At 47.8% G+C, this 17,835-nt stretch overlaps 1 protein-coding gene across 1 annotated transcript in view; it reads right to left on the bottom strand.

Annotated features, from left to right (window-relative positions):
* LOC126547299 (importin-4-like) overlaps window positions 1-17,835 on the bottom strand; it is a 126,478-nt gene that overhangs the window by 45,139 nt on the left and 63,504 nt on the right. The window contains exons 14-15 of the mRNA XM_050195258.3: window positions 12,040-12,148; window positions 115-262 (exon numbers count right to left, since the gene is read on the bottom strand). Of these exons, the coding sequence (XP_050051215.1) occupies window positions 115-262; window positions 12,040-12,148 (257 nt within the window). The remainder of the gene's footprint in view (window positions 1-114; window positions 263-12,039; window positions 12,149-17,835) is intronic.

Below are 17,835 nucleotides of genomic sequence, written 5' to 3' on the forward strand. Positions count from 1 at the left end.
GACCTCGAGCTCAGCAGCACAACACTGTAGTCACTAAGCTACCATGGTAGGTTTCTCCTCTCTTAGCAGTTGAAAGGTATATTAGGTCATAACACAGCGCATAGAAAGCCAGACCTAAGTTTTCACAGAAGGTCTCCAGTGCATAGAAGGTCTTGCTGAGGTTTGGTGGGTCTTTCTGCGTCTGAGCCATCACCTCTGCTGTTTGACCCAAGTGGTTCAGGAGGATGGGCATCACCTGATTGGCATACTTCCCCATGTCTGGCTAAACGAGGAAAAAAAGAATTCTAATCATTTTGATGGAACTGGAGGAAAGAAAAATCTGCAGTGTCTCAATTAAAAAGAAGTTAAATTTCACTCCACATTCCAAAAAGGCATTTTTCACTGTCTAACTGGTAAATTATTTATGTACGATTACCTTTTTAGTGGTTTGCTATTGCTCTGAGTAAAATCAACATCAAACCAAGCATGAAAGCATATTTAAAAGCAAGACGCAAGATACCGACTGCCAAACAAGTTTTATATTAGCCAGTTAAAGAGACGAAAATTGTTAAGTGTGCATGCACAATGTGTTTTTGGCAAAAATTAGGGTAGAAAAACATGGGGGTTGACAAAGAAATCAGCAAATGTTTCCATGTTTTCTTGGTATCAACTTCTATGAAAAAATCCATACCACACATTTACTAAAGTATACGATGCATTAAAATAAAAAGTTCTGGCCTGGTCACGCACACCTATTGCGGGATATATACCGTATTTACCGAATCAAACGTTTACTTTTTCCAATAAAATGGGTCTGAAAATTGCGTGCGTGTTAGGATCGAGTATGACTCTAAATCCGTGTTACCATATCGCCATTAGCATTTCAAAATGGCCACCTTGTACACGCTTTGAGCCTAGCTGCCGTAGCTTCCTCCATGTGCTGTAGTATGTGTGCTCAGGCAATGCCTCCTTTGGCTTGGGTTAGTACACCGTCCGTCTACCCGGCAGTGTTGCCAGGTTTGGCTATATATAGCTAAATTGGGCTACAGAAAAATATTTTTGGTGTTGACTTGGGCGAGTTGGCTATGTGGCTATATTTGAGCTACTGAAAATCTGCGACTTGGCTTTGTTTGGGCTATACGTGGCACCCTAACCCACGCTACAGAGGTGGCTCTCATCGAGTAGCAACAAATCTCGAAGGCCATGTTTTAGATGGCCGAGCTGGCGGTGTGGGTGTGCGTGTGTACGTGCGTGAAATTCCCCCCCTCTCCTCAGTGCATCGTTGTCCGAGCTGACGGCTTTGATCTTTGGTGCACTTAATGTTACACTGCGTTTAACCGTGCTAACATCTGCGCCAGCAACATCGTCTCAACTTCGTCTTATCAGTTTCAGTCACCATACACCCGATCACTGGGCATCGGAATGAGCCTGGGAGCAGAGGGTGTTTTTCACAGTACATTGTACTAACATGGCTATGCTCAGAGAGGGAAAGAAATAAAATAGGATCAAGCGATCATGGTGCCGGCATGAAAGAAGGGAAGCGCGGATAGATGACACGCTCCAGTGTGTTCATGGCTATAATTTCTGGATGAAGTATAACACCAGGTACCGCTTTTGACTTGCTCCAAGTTTCTCATGACAAGCTTTACTGCCATTTCCCTTTACCTGTGAGACGAATTATAATGTGACAGTGTTGTAGAAAATCCTGTATCAGCGCCCTGTGCCAGCATTGCTATGCATATGAGAAAAGTGATCCAGAACCACACACGCCTTCCACCTGGCGCATAGGTGTTACTGAACTAACTGAATGTCTCAAAGTAAAATGCATCAGAAAATTCGCAATGTCCGACTTACACACAACCTACAGACATGATAGTGTTGGATTCTGATTTGAATATACGAGAAAACATATTTCTGTTGCGCGGAAACTCAACCACAAACCCCTTTTCTAGCTGCCATTTGAGGTCTGTGTTAGGGCGAATTTGGCAAATTGCACCGGCATGCAATGGGTTGCCTCGGGGCGCCGATGATTGGATGAAATGGTGCATTGGGGCACCCCGGTGTGCAGCGGCACCGCCCGCTGTGCAAAGAAATGGAAAAAAAAAAGAGAAGAAGAAGAGGAAGAAGCAGGAGAAGAAGAAAAAGAAGGGAGAGAGAGAGAGAGGGAGAGAGCTTTCGTGCATAGCATTAACCACCAGCATTCGCAGGTAAACATTACAGTTACATAAGCTGCAGTTGCCAGGAAGTGAAAGAAGCAGTCAGGGATCTTTGAATGCTATCGCGTTCCACTCCTAAAGCTGAAGCGTCCTTCAAGCTTTTTGTTCATGCTTACATTCGAGATTCATTTCGATAGGTTCACCCTCTGCAGTGATTCACCGAAACTTGTGTTTCCGGGGCCAACCAAAAAGTGTTCGGTGTGCAAGCAGGATGCCCCTGTTGATGTTAAGGGTCGACTGTCATGGTGTCACGAACATTTTGTTACGACGGGTTATACAAAAATGGATTGCTGTAGTCGAATGCGAAAATGTATATACAAATAGAACTGCAGAATAAAATGGCTATATTTGGCTACACAATCTTTTTGCTCTTTTTCATGTTTGGCTACATTTGTGCAACAATTTCTCTAGTTTTGGGCTATGCCGCCTTGCCTGACCTGGCAACACTGCTTCCCGGTCTTCCCGTTTTCTGCGTTTGCTCTATCAGCAAGGAAGTGCCGACTGCAAGGTCATGCCGAGTTCATCACGATGTCGCAATTAAAGGGAAAGCGATCCCGTGTGCGGAGATGGACGGAAATCGGGCCATTTCACAGGCGTTTGAAGTTCCCGAAACTTGCGTGCGAGACTGGTGGAAACAGGAGAGGTGTTCTATGCCAGCGGCTGCTACGCACAACATGGCCGTGCGGGCCTCCATCTTGAAAGCGATCTGCGGTGGGGACAGTCTATGCATCTAGGTGCACCGCGCTGTGTTCTCGTCGTTTAGTTCGTGTTGAAGCGAGAGGCTGCACAAAGGTCAATTCGCTCGCTCCTGCTACCGCACTTACTTACAACAGCATTTTGATAAACAGTTTCCGCAGTCATTGAGTGAGACGCGTTTATGTTTGCTTGTGCGTGTGTGACACCATGCTTGTTAATTTAGTTAGTAAGCGAATGTTTAAAAGTTTATACGGCCGATAAAACTACTATCCTTACTTTTCGTATAGCTGTCTACTAATTTAATATCGCTATCAATGCTTCAACTTTAGTGCATTGGGAGTAAATCCTTTTTTCCAATGAGAGAAAGTTGTACTTCCGTATGAAAGAATGAGGTGCGTGGTACTGTAAAGAACTTTTCTTAGGTCATGGCAAACAGGCGGGCATTACAATCAAGGGCGTTTTTTCCCCTTTTTTTTGTCATGGAAAATGGGTGCGCATTACAATCAAGGGCGCATTAAAATTAAGTAAATACGACACACACATTATTAACACTCATTTTCTCTCGACACAGCACACAAGCAGTAGCAAACTGGGGCAAAAAAAAAAAAAAAAAGAAAAACAAAACATAACTGGTGTTTTGTGCGTCAAAACCATTACCTCATTATGAGACACGGTACAGTGGGGGACATGGGACTAACTTTGACCACCTGGGGTTCTTTAACCTGCACGCAATGCATGGCACACAGCTGTTCTTACATTGGCTGTTGCTAAAGGTATGTATTGAACGCACCAAACACGACAACATCTCTCTTGACCTTTTTTTACGGGTACATTAGACGGATCATGCAATAATGCAAAAAAGAGGTGAGGCGTGCAGACAGGACACAAGAGTAGAGAAGTGGACAACACGAACGCCGTGTTGTCTGCATGCCTCATCTCTTTTTTGCATTATGAATCCTTACCAACTAGCTCAGCTTTCTGTCGTTCTAAGATCATGCAACCTTATCATGGAAGTATGTCCGACGTATTTAGTTAGTTTTTGCATGCTTCATGTTAAGATACGTGGGGCATAAGAGCACTGAGCAGATAAATACCACATTTACTCGCATAATGATCACACTTTGTAAAAAAAAACCGCAAATTCAGGGGTGCGATTATTATGCGGGTTAAATTTCCCACGAAAATAATCTTTTTTCATCCCGCATTTGCTGCGGGATGACAAGCAGGCGACTGCCGCTGTCAGTGTGGGGGAAAAAAAAAAAAAAAGAGAGAGAGAGAGGGTGGCCGGCGGAGCAAGCAGAACGCGCCAAACACTTTTTTTTTCTCGTGAGTACATTACGCGTATTGAACGCGCCAAACACGATTATTTTTTTTCTTGTGAGTACATTACGCGTATTGAAACAATTTCTTCCATATCAGCAATGAATAATATCGTTAAAATCGGCAAGCTTGCGGCAATAACGTAGCTATGTCCCAGGGTGTCTACTGTTACGTTTCGCCTACAACGCGCGGTATAGCTGGCGCGGATGCAACGGACGCCGGAGCTTCGTTCAAAGCGGCGGACATTTTGGCCCGTTCGGAGCTCCCGCAGTCTCCCCGCCAAGCGCGTCCAGGCGTGTTTCAGTGCCACGTGTCTTCGTGTGTGCATGTGTGTGTGTGTGCCCACGCTTGTCAAAGCGCGGCAGCCGGGGAGAGGAGCTCCCCAAGTGTGAAGCGAGGAGGTCTGTCCGGCGCCCGGCCGGCGGTTGAGTCACTACACTCGTCTCAACATGTATCTCAGCTCGTCCGTACCGGCCGTCACGTGGTCTCGTCACGAGGTCTTCCTTCTTGCCCTCAACTGCGAAAGTATAAGAGCAGCTGCCCCCGGACGCCAAGAGAGAGGCTCCGATTTCTTCTGTCGAGTTACGTGCTCTCCCGTCTCTCACTTCGGTCGACCTGACCGCCCGCTCTTTTGCGATGTTAGAATAAACCAGTTGTTCTGTTACCAGTCGACTCATGCTTTGCCGGGACCTTCGGATGCTTCCAGTGCCCCAGGCCGCCAGGCCAACGCTACCCTTGGGGCTTGCGACCCATTTGCAACAACGGGCGTCAGCACTGAGGTTCCAACAACTCGTGCCAGCGGTGCGATACCAACAGCTGGTTGCCAGCGGTGAGATCGCGACAACGGAGGCCAGCAGCGAAGAGATGCGGTTGACTGTATGCTGAGCAGCACAACGACCATCCGGGAGCAGTGCAACGAGCCCTGTGTGATGACTGGTTGCCTGCAGCGGAACGACTGCGCTGAATTCTTGGCTGCGAGGTTTGGTGAGAGCGGGACTTTCTTCTTCTGAGTTTTGCCAGGCTTTTGTTAGTGTCAGAAACAGAGCTGGTAATTGTGGTTGTCGTTGCTGCCGGGTTAGTTTGCGGCAAGACAATAGTAGGCAGTAGAGAAAGCAGCATTCAGAGCAGCCATGGATTTGAAGTCGTTGCGCAAACCGAAATTGCTGGAGCTTGCAAGAGAGTTGGGTCTGGATGTCTCAGACAAACTCAGAAAACCGGAACTGCTAAGGGCTATTCTTGAGTTAGAAGCTGAGGATGACGAGCTGTCGGAATGCCTTGAGACCATTGAGGAGCGGGCAAAAAGACAGGAGCGCGAACTTAAAGAACAGAAACAGGAGCGCGAACGAAAAGAACAAAAAGAAAAAGAAGAGCGCGACCGTCAACACGCTTTGGAAATGAAGCGTCTCGAGGTAGAGATGGAACGCGCTCGTAATGGAAGTCAGGCACACGGTGCAGGAGAACGAGTACCGTTCAAAATGACTGACCTGATGCGGCCGTTTAAGCTTGGAGAGGACATTGGTTTGTTCCTGGTTAACTTTGAGCGAACGTGCGAGAAGTAGGGGTTCTCTCGGGAAACGTGGCCACAGCGCTTGCTCACTTTGTTACCCGGCGAGGCGGCCGACGTAGTCGCTCGCTTGAAAAGAGAGGAGGCAGAGGATTTCGACCAAGTGAAATCGAGTCTGCTAAAAAAGTACAGGCTGTCCGCGGAGGCGTTCCGTCGGAAGTTTCGGGAAAATGAGAAAGGCAAAAGTGAGTCATATACAGAGTTTGCCTACAGGCTTATGTCAAACATGCAGGAGTGGCTCAAAGAAGAGAAAGCGTTTGGTGACCACGAGAAAGTTCTGCAGTGTTTCGGGCTAGAACAGTTTTATAGTCGGTTACCTGAGAACGTGCGGTACTGGGTCTTGGATAGGCCAGATGTTAGTACGGTGGCTAGAGCCGCCGAGCTAGCCGAGGAGTTTGTGACGCGTCGGGCTCGCGGAGCTAAGGACGGTCAAAAGGGTGAATTTGGCTCCAAGTTTGAGAGGCCGAAGTTCACGCCCATGAGAGCAAAGGGGGAAACACGTAGTTCGGATGCAAGTGAAAGCAGTCCGACCGAACGTAAGGAGACGGCGGCAGCCGAAGCCGAACGCAGAAAACGGTTCGAGATGAGGCAAGCGCGCGTTTGTTATACGTGCCAGAAGCCGGGTCACTTTTCGGCGCAGTGTCCAGAAACAAAAACAAAAGTCGTGTTTTTGTCCTTATGCAGCACTGACGAGAACATGAAGCTTCTCGAGCCTTACATGCGAGACCTCCTCGTGAACGGGAAAGAGTGCCGAGTGCTTCGCGATTCCGCAGCTACGATGGATATAGTTCACCCCTCCTACGTAGAACCCGATATGTTCACGGGCGAGTGCGCATGGATCAAGCAAGCCGTGGAAGCTCACAGCGTGTGTCTGCCCGTAGCAAAAGTGCTTATTGAAGGACCTTTCGGAGCGCTTGAGACGGAGGCCGCAGTGTCATCTATGCTGCCCCCCCAGTACCCGTACCTATTTTCGAACAGGTCCGATCACCTCCTGCGCGAGAAGGGGCTTTTGTTTGGTGAGGCTAGCGTTCAGGCCTTAACCAGATCGAAGGTTCGGGAGCTCGCTGCAAAGGCGGTAGTTGCGGGACCGACGTTGTCGAACAATGAAAAAGGGTCAGAGGCGCAGCAAGCCGATATTCAGAGCACGCCCGAACTGAATAAAATTGAGCCTGTAGCGTTAAAGGCACCAGATACTGGAGAGGAAATTCCCGATGCGGGAAAGTTAGAAGAGCTATCTGCAGATTTGCTCATCGCGCCTACGTCAGACGGACTTAATAGGTTGCTAAAAGTCAGCCGGTCGGCTTTGATAGCCGAGCAAAAGAAGGATGGCAGCCTAGAAAACATACGCTGCATTGTCAAGGAAGGTATCGCCAAGAAAAATGCTCGCTTTGTGGAAAGAGGTGGGGTCCTGTACCGAAAGTATCTAGACCGCAGGGGAGTGGAGTTCGATCAGCTGATCGTGCCTCAGTGCTACCGTCAGGATCTGTTGCGCTTGTCGCATGGGGGTTCGTGGTCCGGACACCTAGGAGTTAAGAAAACTAAGGACCGTCTCTTGCAAGAGTACTATTGGCCAGGGTGTTTTCGGGACGCAGACCACTTTGTGAAGACATGTGACACCTGTCAGCGGGTGGGCAAACCAGGGGACAAATCGAGGGCGCCGTTGAAGTTGGTACCTATCATTACGGAGCCTTTCAGACGGCTCGTTATTGATACAGTGGGACCTCTGCCAGTAACAGCCACGGGGTACAGACACATTTTGACTGTGATCTGCCCAGCGACAAAGTTCCCTGAAGCAGTGCAGCTTAAAGAACTCAGCTCTGTTGAGATAGTCAATGCACTACTGTCCATATTTGCGCGAGTTGGTTTTCCTGCGGAAATCCAGTCAGATCAGGGCACAGTGTTTACGAGCGCTTTGACGACAGCCTTTCTCGAAAGGTGCGGGGTAAAGCTGTTACACAGCTCAGTGCACCACCCCCAGTCGAATTCCGTTGAGAAGCTCCACTCCGTCATGAAGCGCGTGTTGAGAGCATTGTGGTTTGAACAACAAACTGACTGGGAGCTGTGTCTGCCTGGGGTGACGTTGGCATTAAAGACCGCGCCGCATGCGGCTACGGGGTTTTCGCCAGCTGAGCTAGTGTACGGTCGCTCGCTGCGATCTCCGCTTCGCATGCTTCGAGATGGATCACTGCCCTCTCCAATGGCTGCAGACCATCTCTCCCAAAAATGGCCGCCTCCTGCGCTGGAGCCTCGGTTTGCAACAATATTCCTTTGAGGTGCGTTACAAAAAGGGGAGTCTCAACGGTAACGCCGATGGCTTAAGTCGAAGCCCCTAACGTGGGAATCAGCCTCAAAATTGTTTGTTACTGATGTTTTTCTTCCTGAGGCAGGATTTTTAACATATTGCTTTTGTGTAGTGTTTCAAAGTGATGATGTGCTTTCTCGTGCAATTTTCCAATTTGTGGACGTGTTCTGAGTGCTGCTAAACTACTGTAAGGAACTAGGCAGTAGTATAAAAGGGGAAAGAGCCTGGCAGGGCTTAGTGAGGGTTGTGCCGTGCTTGCTGACTGAGCGGTTGAGTTTCGGCGTAGTTCTAACGCTTGCCGGGAACGAGAACAAAAATGTCAACTCTCCCGAAGTCACTTTGCAGTGTCCTGGGTGAACCTGAACGAGAGAACGAGGCCTTCTCTGTGCGCTGCGCTCAAGAAACGCCGAAGGACGCCCGACTTCGGTTATGAGCATCATCGAGCGACATCCCTCCGGACAGCGGATGCAGTCCCCTGACCATCGGGATCTCCTTCCCCCGGCGGGGCGATCTGTTACGTTTCGCCTACAACGCGCGGTATAGCCGGCGCGGATGCAACGGACGCCGGAGCTTCGTTCAAAGCGGCGGACATTTTGGCCCGTTCGGAGCTCCCGCAGTCTCCCCGCCAAGCGCGTCCAGGCGTGTTTCAGTGCCACGTGTCTTCGTGTGTGCGTGTGTGTGTGTGTGCCCACGCTTGTCAAAGCGCGGCAGCCGGGGAGAGGAGCTCCCCAAGTGTGAAGCGAGGAGGTCTGTCCGGCGCCCGGCCGGCGGTTGAGTCACTACACTCGTCTCAACATGTATCTCAGCTCGTCCGTACCCGCCGTCACGTGGTCTCGTCACGAGGTCTTCCTTCTTGCCCTCAACTGCGAAAGTATAAGAGCAGCTGCCCCCGGACGCCAAGAGAGAGGCTCCGATTTCTTCTGTCAAGTTACGTGCTCTCCCGTCTCTCACTTCGGTCGACCTGACCGCCCGCTCTTTTGCGATGTTAGAATAAACCAGTTGTTCTGTTTGTTACCAGTCGACTCATGCTTTGCCGGGACCTTCGGATGCTTCCAGTGCCCCAGGCCGCCAGGCCAACGCTACCCTTGGGGCTTGCGACCCATTTGCAACAACGGGCGTCAGCACTGAGGTTCCAACAACTCGTGCCAGCGGTGCGATACCAACACTACCACGTTGACATTTCCAAATTCCCCGAGTTTTCCAGGTTTTCCCTGAGCACCTTTCCAAGATTCCATGAATGAGCCAAAACTGTTTTATATTATATCAAGACAGGCTGACACCATGTTGCTCGATGCTGTCACTGTATAGTAAGCATTGTGGGGATGCACGACTCTCACGCGTCCCCTGATGTGTTGTTTTCCTGCATGGCTCCCATCTCCTGCGGTCCGGCTTCGCCGCGTGGCTTGCGTGATGCCCGCTGCAGTCGGTCTGGTTGGGGCGCAGTACGAGAGATGGCGCGAGTGTTGCGCTGCTAACGCCGCCTGCAGGCGGGGTTACTTGGGCGCTAAAAGGAGAAAGCTCTTCCTCTTTGGCTGCGGGTCGGCGAACGCCGCGAACGTCCCGCGCGTGCACCGATCCATGCTTCTGCGAGACCGTGTCGCGTGGCCTCCTTCGAACGCGCCACCGTTCGCATGACCGTACGCGCGAACAACCTGGCGTTGGGATCCAGCATGGGGCGAACATATTCGCTCGTTATCTGGTCGCGGTGAGTCGGACTTCTAGATTTGTCGCGCGCCCATCGGCATGTTTTGTGGATAGCAACTCGGCTAGCAGGCATTGATCTATGAAAGGTGCAATAAATTCCCTTGTGATTGTTTGCATTACTGTGTTGTCGTTCCTTTGTCCCAAGAGCACGGGAGAACCCCACAGCATGTTGAAAAAATAAAATAAAAATAAAAAAGACAATCCAGTTTGAATAGTAAGGAGTTATATCTACTTTATTTAAAAAGAAAACAGAGGGCACAGCGAAAGAAATGATAAAACCTATTCCAAATTGAGTTGAAAATTTTACGGTCACTTTACTCTTCACTTTACGGTCACCCTAGGAAAATTATGTCAAATTTTTTTTTTTGAAATAGGTCCCTCTGAAGGATTTAAATGTGCATATGTAAGCCCAAAAGCTCTCTGGTGCCACATACTCATTGTGCAGTGAAGACTGAGCTCGGCAGTGCCTACTGGTGACATGGGTTGCCAACTTCAAAAATTTTTTTTTTTTGCTTCGAGCAAAATTTACTCGAATAAGAAATTCTGTATCACAAGCTAAGAGGTTGGTGCGTATGTTGAGCTATTTGACATATCTTTATCTGGAGGGCCTTAACGCTTAAATTTGGCCTGAATCTTGAAAAAAAGTCATTTTTTGCCAGCTTTGGAGGTATTTTTTTCAAAAAAATATATTTCTTAATAATTTTGAATTATTTTTAGCATACACTACAGCAATTGGTGAAACGGTAGACAAATTATTGTAGCTGAAAAGTTAACGCAGTTTATGCAAAACATTTCTGAAAACGAAAAATTTTTTTTGCTTTTGTACTGAGCCAAATAAATACGGAAAATTCTAAAATGCATTCAATTATAACATAATTGAAAGAAGGATGCCAGTATAATGCTCTAACATAAATTTTATTATTGCACCTACTTTCAGACTTGAATAAAAAAAATTTACCCCCAACCAACTTTGGCTTCTTCCCGGAAAATTCAGAGCGCTCACGTGACTAAAATTTTTTTTTCGGCGAAAACCCTTTGGTGAAACTTTATTCACACGAAAACCACCTAGTCCAAATTTTTTCAGGAAAATCAATGGTCACTTTTGGGGTCTGGGACATTTTGCATGGAATGACCCCATACTTTTGAAACTAACAGCATATGTGTAGCATTGACAGTCAGCAATGTAGGGACTGGAGGGGAAGGGCCCATAACGAAAGAACATACCGGCCACGATGTGTCGGAACACTGAGCGGCATTTAAGAAGACATCCCAAGTATTCCTTACCTGCCCTTAAGGAATCTAAAACATTAGTTACAGCCCACTTACATGTATCTGTACCTCTTTCATTGTTTGTCTTTCATAGCATTATTATGCATGGCCTCATGATTGCTACATTCCTCCAAAAAAATAAAGCCTAAATTTGATTCGGTAGCCTTCACCTTCTTTTACTTCTTCTATTTAACCTTTCTCTCGTTTTTTTCCCTTCTTATATCTTGACCGCTCATTGACATAGCATTTTTAAATGTTAGCCCTGCTCATTGTCCTCCCTCCTTAGCAGCCCTTGGGCACACCTTACTTAAATTCCCAGTAGGTCGGTAACTTCAGCCCTTTCAACCGTCGCGCTTACAAATGGTGTGGCAGGCCTAACATTTCATTTCTTTTTCTTTCCCTTCCAACGAAGGGCAGTTTGAGCAGCCATAATGGCTCGTCTGACCTGACCCCCCCCCCCCAGCTCTTTTCGTGGTGGCCTGGCCTTGTCTTTGTTCTCATTCTTGTTAGCCTCACACTGTCTCCTCAGTGTATATATTGCGTGTCGCAAAATAAACCTACAATTGTTAAATAGCCAGTGTTTTTGTGTGTGTCACTTTCTTGTCCCGTTTCCTTGTGCTGTTTTTAAATTTATAAATGAGTGCTAACTAGCTGATGTGAAGCACACTGGAAAGCAGTGGCTTATTCCGTACTCTTCATTCTACTTTAGTATGACAGTGACATACATGTACTTAATTAGAACATAATGCTTTAGAGTGAACAGATCAACATTTCAGCAATAAATATAAAATAAATACACTCTCATAAAGACCACCTTTTTGAGCACAGAAATGCACACGAGCCTGCTCTGCCTTTGGGAAGAATTCTACTTAAAGTTGTCATGTGACTCTAGCAGAAGAGCAAACTGAATTATGATTTCGACAAGACTCATGCACAGGACCAAATCTTGCCCCAACATTACCTACCAGGCACAAGTATGTATGGCTTACCTGCAGAAAGTCAGCAAACTGGCCTAATGCAAAGAGAGCAGCGTTCCGAACATGAACGTCCTTGTCCAGGACACCTTCACAGATGGCTTGGACAAATGCTGGCAGATGCCTGGGCAAAACAACCATAGTGACTCAAATCAGTAAATGATATTGAGCAATTTTCATAAAACAATCTCCATAAGTAGAACCACTTTAATAATTTAATTAGGATAAGCATCTGATGGTAGCAAATGCAGAAAGAACCATCTTGCAAGTATTTTAAAACAATGCATGATTTGCTTGTGGGTCGTTAACCTTGTATTGTAGACCATGTCTGGTGCCTCTGATGTGCTGTCACAGTGCAGTATAGCATATCAGTGAATTGAAAAAGGCCAAAAACAAGGTGCAACAATTGCAATGCACTGGATACAATGTCCATGATTATATGTGCCAAATTACTGCAAAGCTGCACACTGTGGAAACTCCCCCCCCCCCCCCCCCCAAACACACACACAAACATTTACTTTTCAATGCCAGCAACATTTCCTTTCACCCCTCGAGGTTGGCTTCAGGTAACTTGTGATGGATTTCTTTAACATCCCAGTATTCCAAGCTTTGATTTGTGCATCACCATGATTAGCAGTTGAGCAACTCTCAACATACAGTGAACTCTCGTTAATACGAACTCTGTTCAGCTGAATTCTCACATAAGTGTCAAAACAAAAAACTAATCTCAATAATAATGACAAGACAATGCCTGTACTTTGTCCTCAACTTGGGATGGGACAAATCGATGACTGATTTTACTATTTATTTTTTGCTGTTACAGCCATAGGTCGGCACACTTACTCATGAGTGCACTCACACACACTCATTTCAAAGGCTTGAGTGCGAGTGAGTGGAGGTGAGTGTGAGCGGAGGTGAGTGTGAGTGAGTGCAGGGCCTGGAAAAATTATGGTGAGTGAGTATTCTCCCGCACTGCCGACCTATGCTAAGTATACGGACAGTCAATCTCTCCCTCTATTTCCCGCTCTCTTGGCTGAATGAGACCGAAGCGGAGCTTAGTGAGCATGGGCGGCAAGCATGCACACATCTCATGTCAATGACAGATAGATAAGCAGAGAGAGTTTGGGGCTGTGACGGTATTCATTAAAAACAGTGAAGCGACCATCATTGAACGTTGGCAAAGCGAAATTTGGGCCATCATCTTTCTCATTTAAGTCACCCAGCTGCAGCAGAGCCACTATTGCTCTCTTCATCATTGCTGCGGCACCGCGAGAAACTAACAAAAATAGCATTCTTGATGACTCAGGCTGACGAGCACGCCGCTGGAACTCGACCAAGTAGTTTTTCGGTGATCGTAGGCGTAGCAAGAGAGGGGGATGGCTGGGGGGGGGGGATTTGAAAATTTTGCTTTTATGGTGTATGCATTACGCATGATTCAGCGAACATCTCAAATATAATAATAATTGCCGGGGTTTTACTTTCCAAAACTATGATATGATTAAGAGGCACGGTGCAGTGGAAGACTCCGGATTAATTTTGAACACCTGGGGTTATGGCATTCCGCCCCCATCGAAATGTGGCCGCGGCGGCCGGGGATTGAACCCCTGTCGTCGAGCCTAGCAGTGCTACTTTTCAAATATAATGGTGCTTGGAAGAACCACAAGAAAAGTCTCAAACGATAGCACTAACACAAAAGGCAACGTATCTTATTATGCTCAGTTTAACGTAAATTCTAGGGTTACAGGTATTCTGGGCTGTTGACCACGTTTGTGATATTTCCATCCAAAACTGCTTTGGCAGCAAAGTGAAATAAAATCGGGAAAATGTTCCAATTAACAAGTTTCTTCAGGGCTGAAAAAACTAAGCACAGAGACCTATCTCCTCCTCCCAAACGCCTTGCGGCCGCACTTCCTCTCGTCACTTGACACTCGCCCTCCCAGTTTCTGCGCTTGCTCGGGAGCAGCTTGCATATAGTTACGCAAGTTGAGACATTAAATAATAAGTTCTGAAGCTTTTGCATGTGTTTTTGCCGTATTTTATATTGTGTAATGCTTGAGAAACAACCAGAGAGCACTGTTAACCTGCTCAAATTATGTGATTTTTTTGCATTTCAGGAGCATATTTGCGTTTCATTTATTTTTCTTTTGTCGCGTTGCGTTGGCTGTCTGCTGCTCGTCGAAAGTGTTAGGAAGCCAGGTCACTATCTCTAGCCCTGCGAAACTTGCACGTACCACATTGCTGTAATTTATACAGTTTTGTCGTGTTCTCGGCATTTATTGTGCGAATGGCTCTTCCGCTCAATCCTCGTTGTTAGGCGGGCCAAGGGTGGAAAAATATTTCCTTTCCTGCAGCGAAAAGAGCGTGGAGTGAATGCGCACAAGCAGGCGGACGAAAGTCGCGTAGCGTTTATTTATTCTTTTAGGAATACTGCCAATCTCACAAGAGATCACTGCAGGGAGGGCATACATATAAACACAAAAAAAGGACAATCTAGTAATTTATACAATAGAGAACACTTGCAGAATTAATAGATGAAATGATTAGTAGCAGTGCACTTGGTATGAGTAAAAAATAGAAATCACTAAAAATACAATGACAGGATCCGCAATGATTCGATCAGACTATTCAACCAAAATTTCGATGCAGGTTTAAAAAAATTGTTCACACAAGTTGCTCAGCATGTATGTTAATTTCCACTGTAGCTAATGTTATGGTTCGCTTGTGTTGCAACTGTTAGCAAGTGCAAAGCGCAGAGACATTCGAAATCAGGCATAGGAAGACCTTTGCAGACGGCGCCAAAGGGCCGGGAAGCGCGAGGCGTTATGGAATCGCCGACGACTCGCCGAGACGCGAGTGTTGGAAGTCTTGCGCGCCGTGTACGTGCGAGTGTGTGTACCAGCGGTGCCTACTCTTCCTTCGGGCACTCACCCCTTCTCCCTGTCTGCAGACGTGACAAGTTAGCGTCGGGTGCTTGCAGGTGCATGCATGAGACGGTTATGCCCATTTATGGTCCGATCTTGCGCCAGCGTTTCTGATTGGACCTAACCGTGCTGGGGTGACCTAGAATACTGGGAGGGTGCAGTTTTTCCGGAGAACTGCCACGCTGCCGCGCTGCTTTGCCCCCCCCATCCCCTGGATTTCTCCGCTGTGCAAGCTGCGCCAAAGCGGCGGGTGTCTGCCATGTGCTTGATATTTGGTTGCTATTAGCCAACATTACGGTAATTAAGCTGCTATAACATACTACGTAACTGCAAGATAATATTGCAGCGACTCGCCACACAGAGAACGCGTTTGTGTGCTGTAAACACCGGGATTTGTACAATTCCTTCTATGCTTGCAGGTTTGTCACCACAATGGTCCACACTTAGGGGGCTGTATATGGCACACATTGAGCGTGCACCTCATTAGGAGCGGATGTATTTAGTTAAGTGTAGCATGACGAATGTAAATGCGCTGCAAAATAGAATAAGCACGAGGTGACGCTCATAACCAGGAGAACGAAGCAGATATAAACGGCTTGCTCATGAGAATGCTTTGCGCCTTTCATTCACTTTCTTTTATTTAATGTGTTGGATTTGCTTTACAAGACCGCCACCTGCACTCTGCTGGTCTCTTCTTAACATGAAACTCAATTTAGCAATTCTGTATGCTCACTTACATTCACTCGCACTCATTTTAAAGGGATACAGAATAAAAATCAAAGAATATAGAGAAAGCCCCACAATTGCATTCCTAAGACACGATTGCTATAGTATATAGTCATTATTCGGGTTACTTTTGAGCGGATGGCTTTATTTTTTACTCTCTATGAGCGGCCACCGCGACACTAGCAAAGCGCTCCCGACAACAAGCCGGCAGATCTGACGTCACACCTACCCCCAGCAGCCGCGGAGCGAGCTGGCCGGCTGCGCAGTTTTGTTTTCCTCGCGCTGCGCAGTGCGAAATGCAAAGTTCTAGTGAGAGCGATAGCATGAGCGGAACTTATGACTCCGACTTGGATGAGCGGCCTACTGAACGACCACAAACGATAAACGCGTATGCCTACGATTCGTCCGCGTCGTCAAGCGAAATTGACGACGACCCGCCGCAGCAGTCCCCCTCCGCGGTGCCGAGAGAGTCTGGACCAGCAAAGTGGTGTTTACAGTGTGCATTCCATGTACACGCGTTGGCCTCGAGAGATCAGGGGCGGCATCATAGGTGGAAACCAGATATAAACGCGGTTCCGGTGGCTCGGATCGCAAGCTCGCACCTGTCACGAATGAGTTAGCGAGACCAGAGGCGCACGCCTCATTGACAGTGTTGCATCCGTGGCGGTGCGCCCAGCGTGATTCACTCACGCAAACGCTTTGCCATGTTTGGCTTCAACAGAGCGAGGACGCTTTTGCCTCAGGCTATGCAATGTCAGGCGACGTAAGGAATTTACTCTGCGTTCCTCGCAAAGCGGCTTGCTCCGCCCGCTTGGATGGATAGCTGCTAGCGCGTAAAACATGAAAGCCACCAATGCACAATACAGGTGTCGTGAGTACACACTGTACAAAAAAAAAAAAAAAAAAAAAAACATAGAAATCGTTGAAGATATTGACGCGTGTAGACCTCCCTGTACCTACGCCCTTGGAGCAGGTGTGGCCGGCGGCGTGAGCATAACAGTCGGCTGCCGACTCTCGCGCGGCAGGTGCTTGATGCGCGCAAGTAGCTGTTTTGAGAATAGATGCGATGAAGCAACGGGCGAGGACTGAAGCCAGGCATGTGCAGTGACTGAAATGCGCCTCTGTAAGCAGGAAACATCTTGTTATTCACGGAGTGAACGAGTACATGCGCAGCGGTTTCAGCGTCCCGTTGTTTCATCGCAGCCGAGAACTCCTTCCCTTGGTGCACACGAGATGGCGCCACCAGTCTCATGTCGGCGAATTTTTTTTCGTCAGCCGTCGCTTCAGGCTATCTTCAGACGATGCGGATTTCGATTCATTCTGGCAGAATTGGTCAAACATCTGGCTCAGAACGTCGTACGAACGACAAATTACGGTCAAACGGCACCTGTGCACAAAACTACAGCGTGAACAAGTACGCGAGAAAAAGACTACCGCTGCCTGCCGTTTTCACATGCGCACAGCAGACCCTCGGCATTTTGCGGCGTTGGCACGGCTGCTCCACACATCAAACCACAAATCCACGAGATGAAAGACAAGGTTTTCACACAGCTCACACGAGGAAGCGGTACGAGTAGGACGGTCGAACAAAGAACGCGATGCTGCAAACGTCAACTCGCCCCTTCGCGCGCTCAGTGTGGACGATCGCTCGCAATGGGCCTCGAGGTGGGTAAGCGTGACGTGATATCCGGTTTTGCCAGAGCTTTCGGAGGAGGCCGGTAGGTGCTGTGATTTGAGAAATATTCACTAAAATAATTACTTTTCGCTCACTTCTCCTCAGAAAGAGTGTTGTTTTGGTCGCTCTCGGTGCGACAGCTATCACTCGAGACAGAAATCTCGGCGACAAACTTTTTATTCACTATCCCTTTAAAGATGCGAGTGCGAGTGAGTGCCAGTGACTGTGAGTAGAGATGAGTACGAGTCCGAGTGAGTGCCAATGAGTGTGAGTGGACGTGAGCGTCAGTAAGCGCGAGCAGAAGAGAGTGCCAGTGAGTGAGCGGAGGTGAGTGCGAGTGAGTGTGAGCGGAGGTGAGTGCAAGTGAGTGCCAGTGAGTGTGAGTGGAGGTGAGTGCGAGTGAGTGCCAGTGAGTGTTAGCGGAGGTGAGCGAGTGCCAGTGAGTGTGAGCGGAGGTGAGTGAGTGCCAGTGAGTGTGAGCGGAGGTGA

The sequence above is a fragment of the Dermacentor andersoni genome, chromosome 1 (assembly GCF_023375885.2).
Source record: "Dermacentor andersoni chromosome 1, qqDerAnde1_hic_scaffold, whole genome shotgun sequence".
Taxonomy (NCBI): Eukaryota; Metazoa; Arthropoda; class Arachnida; order Ixodida; family Ixodidae; genus Dermacentor; species Dermacentor andersoni.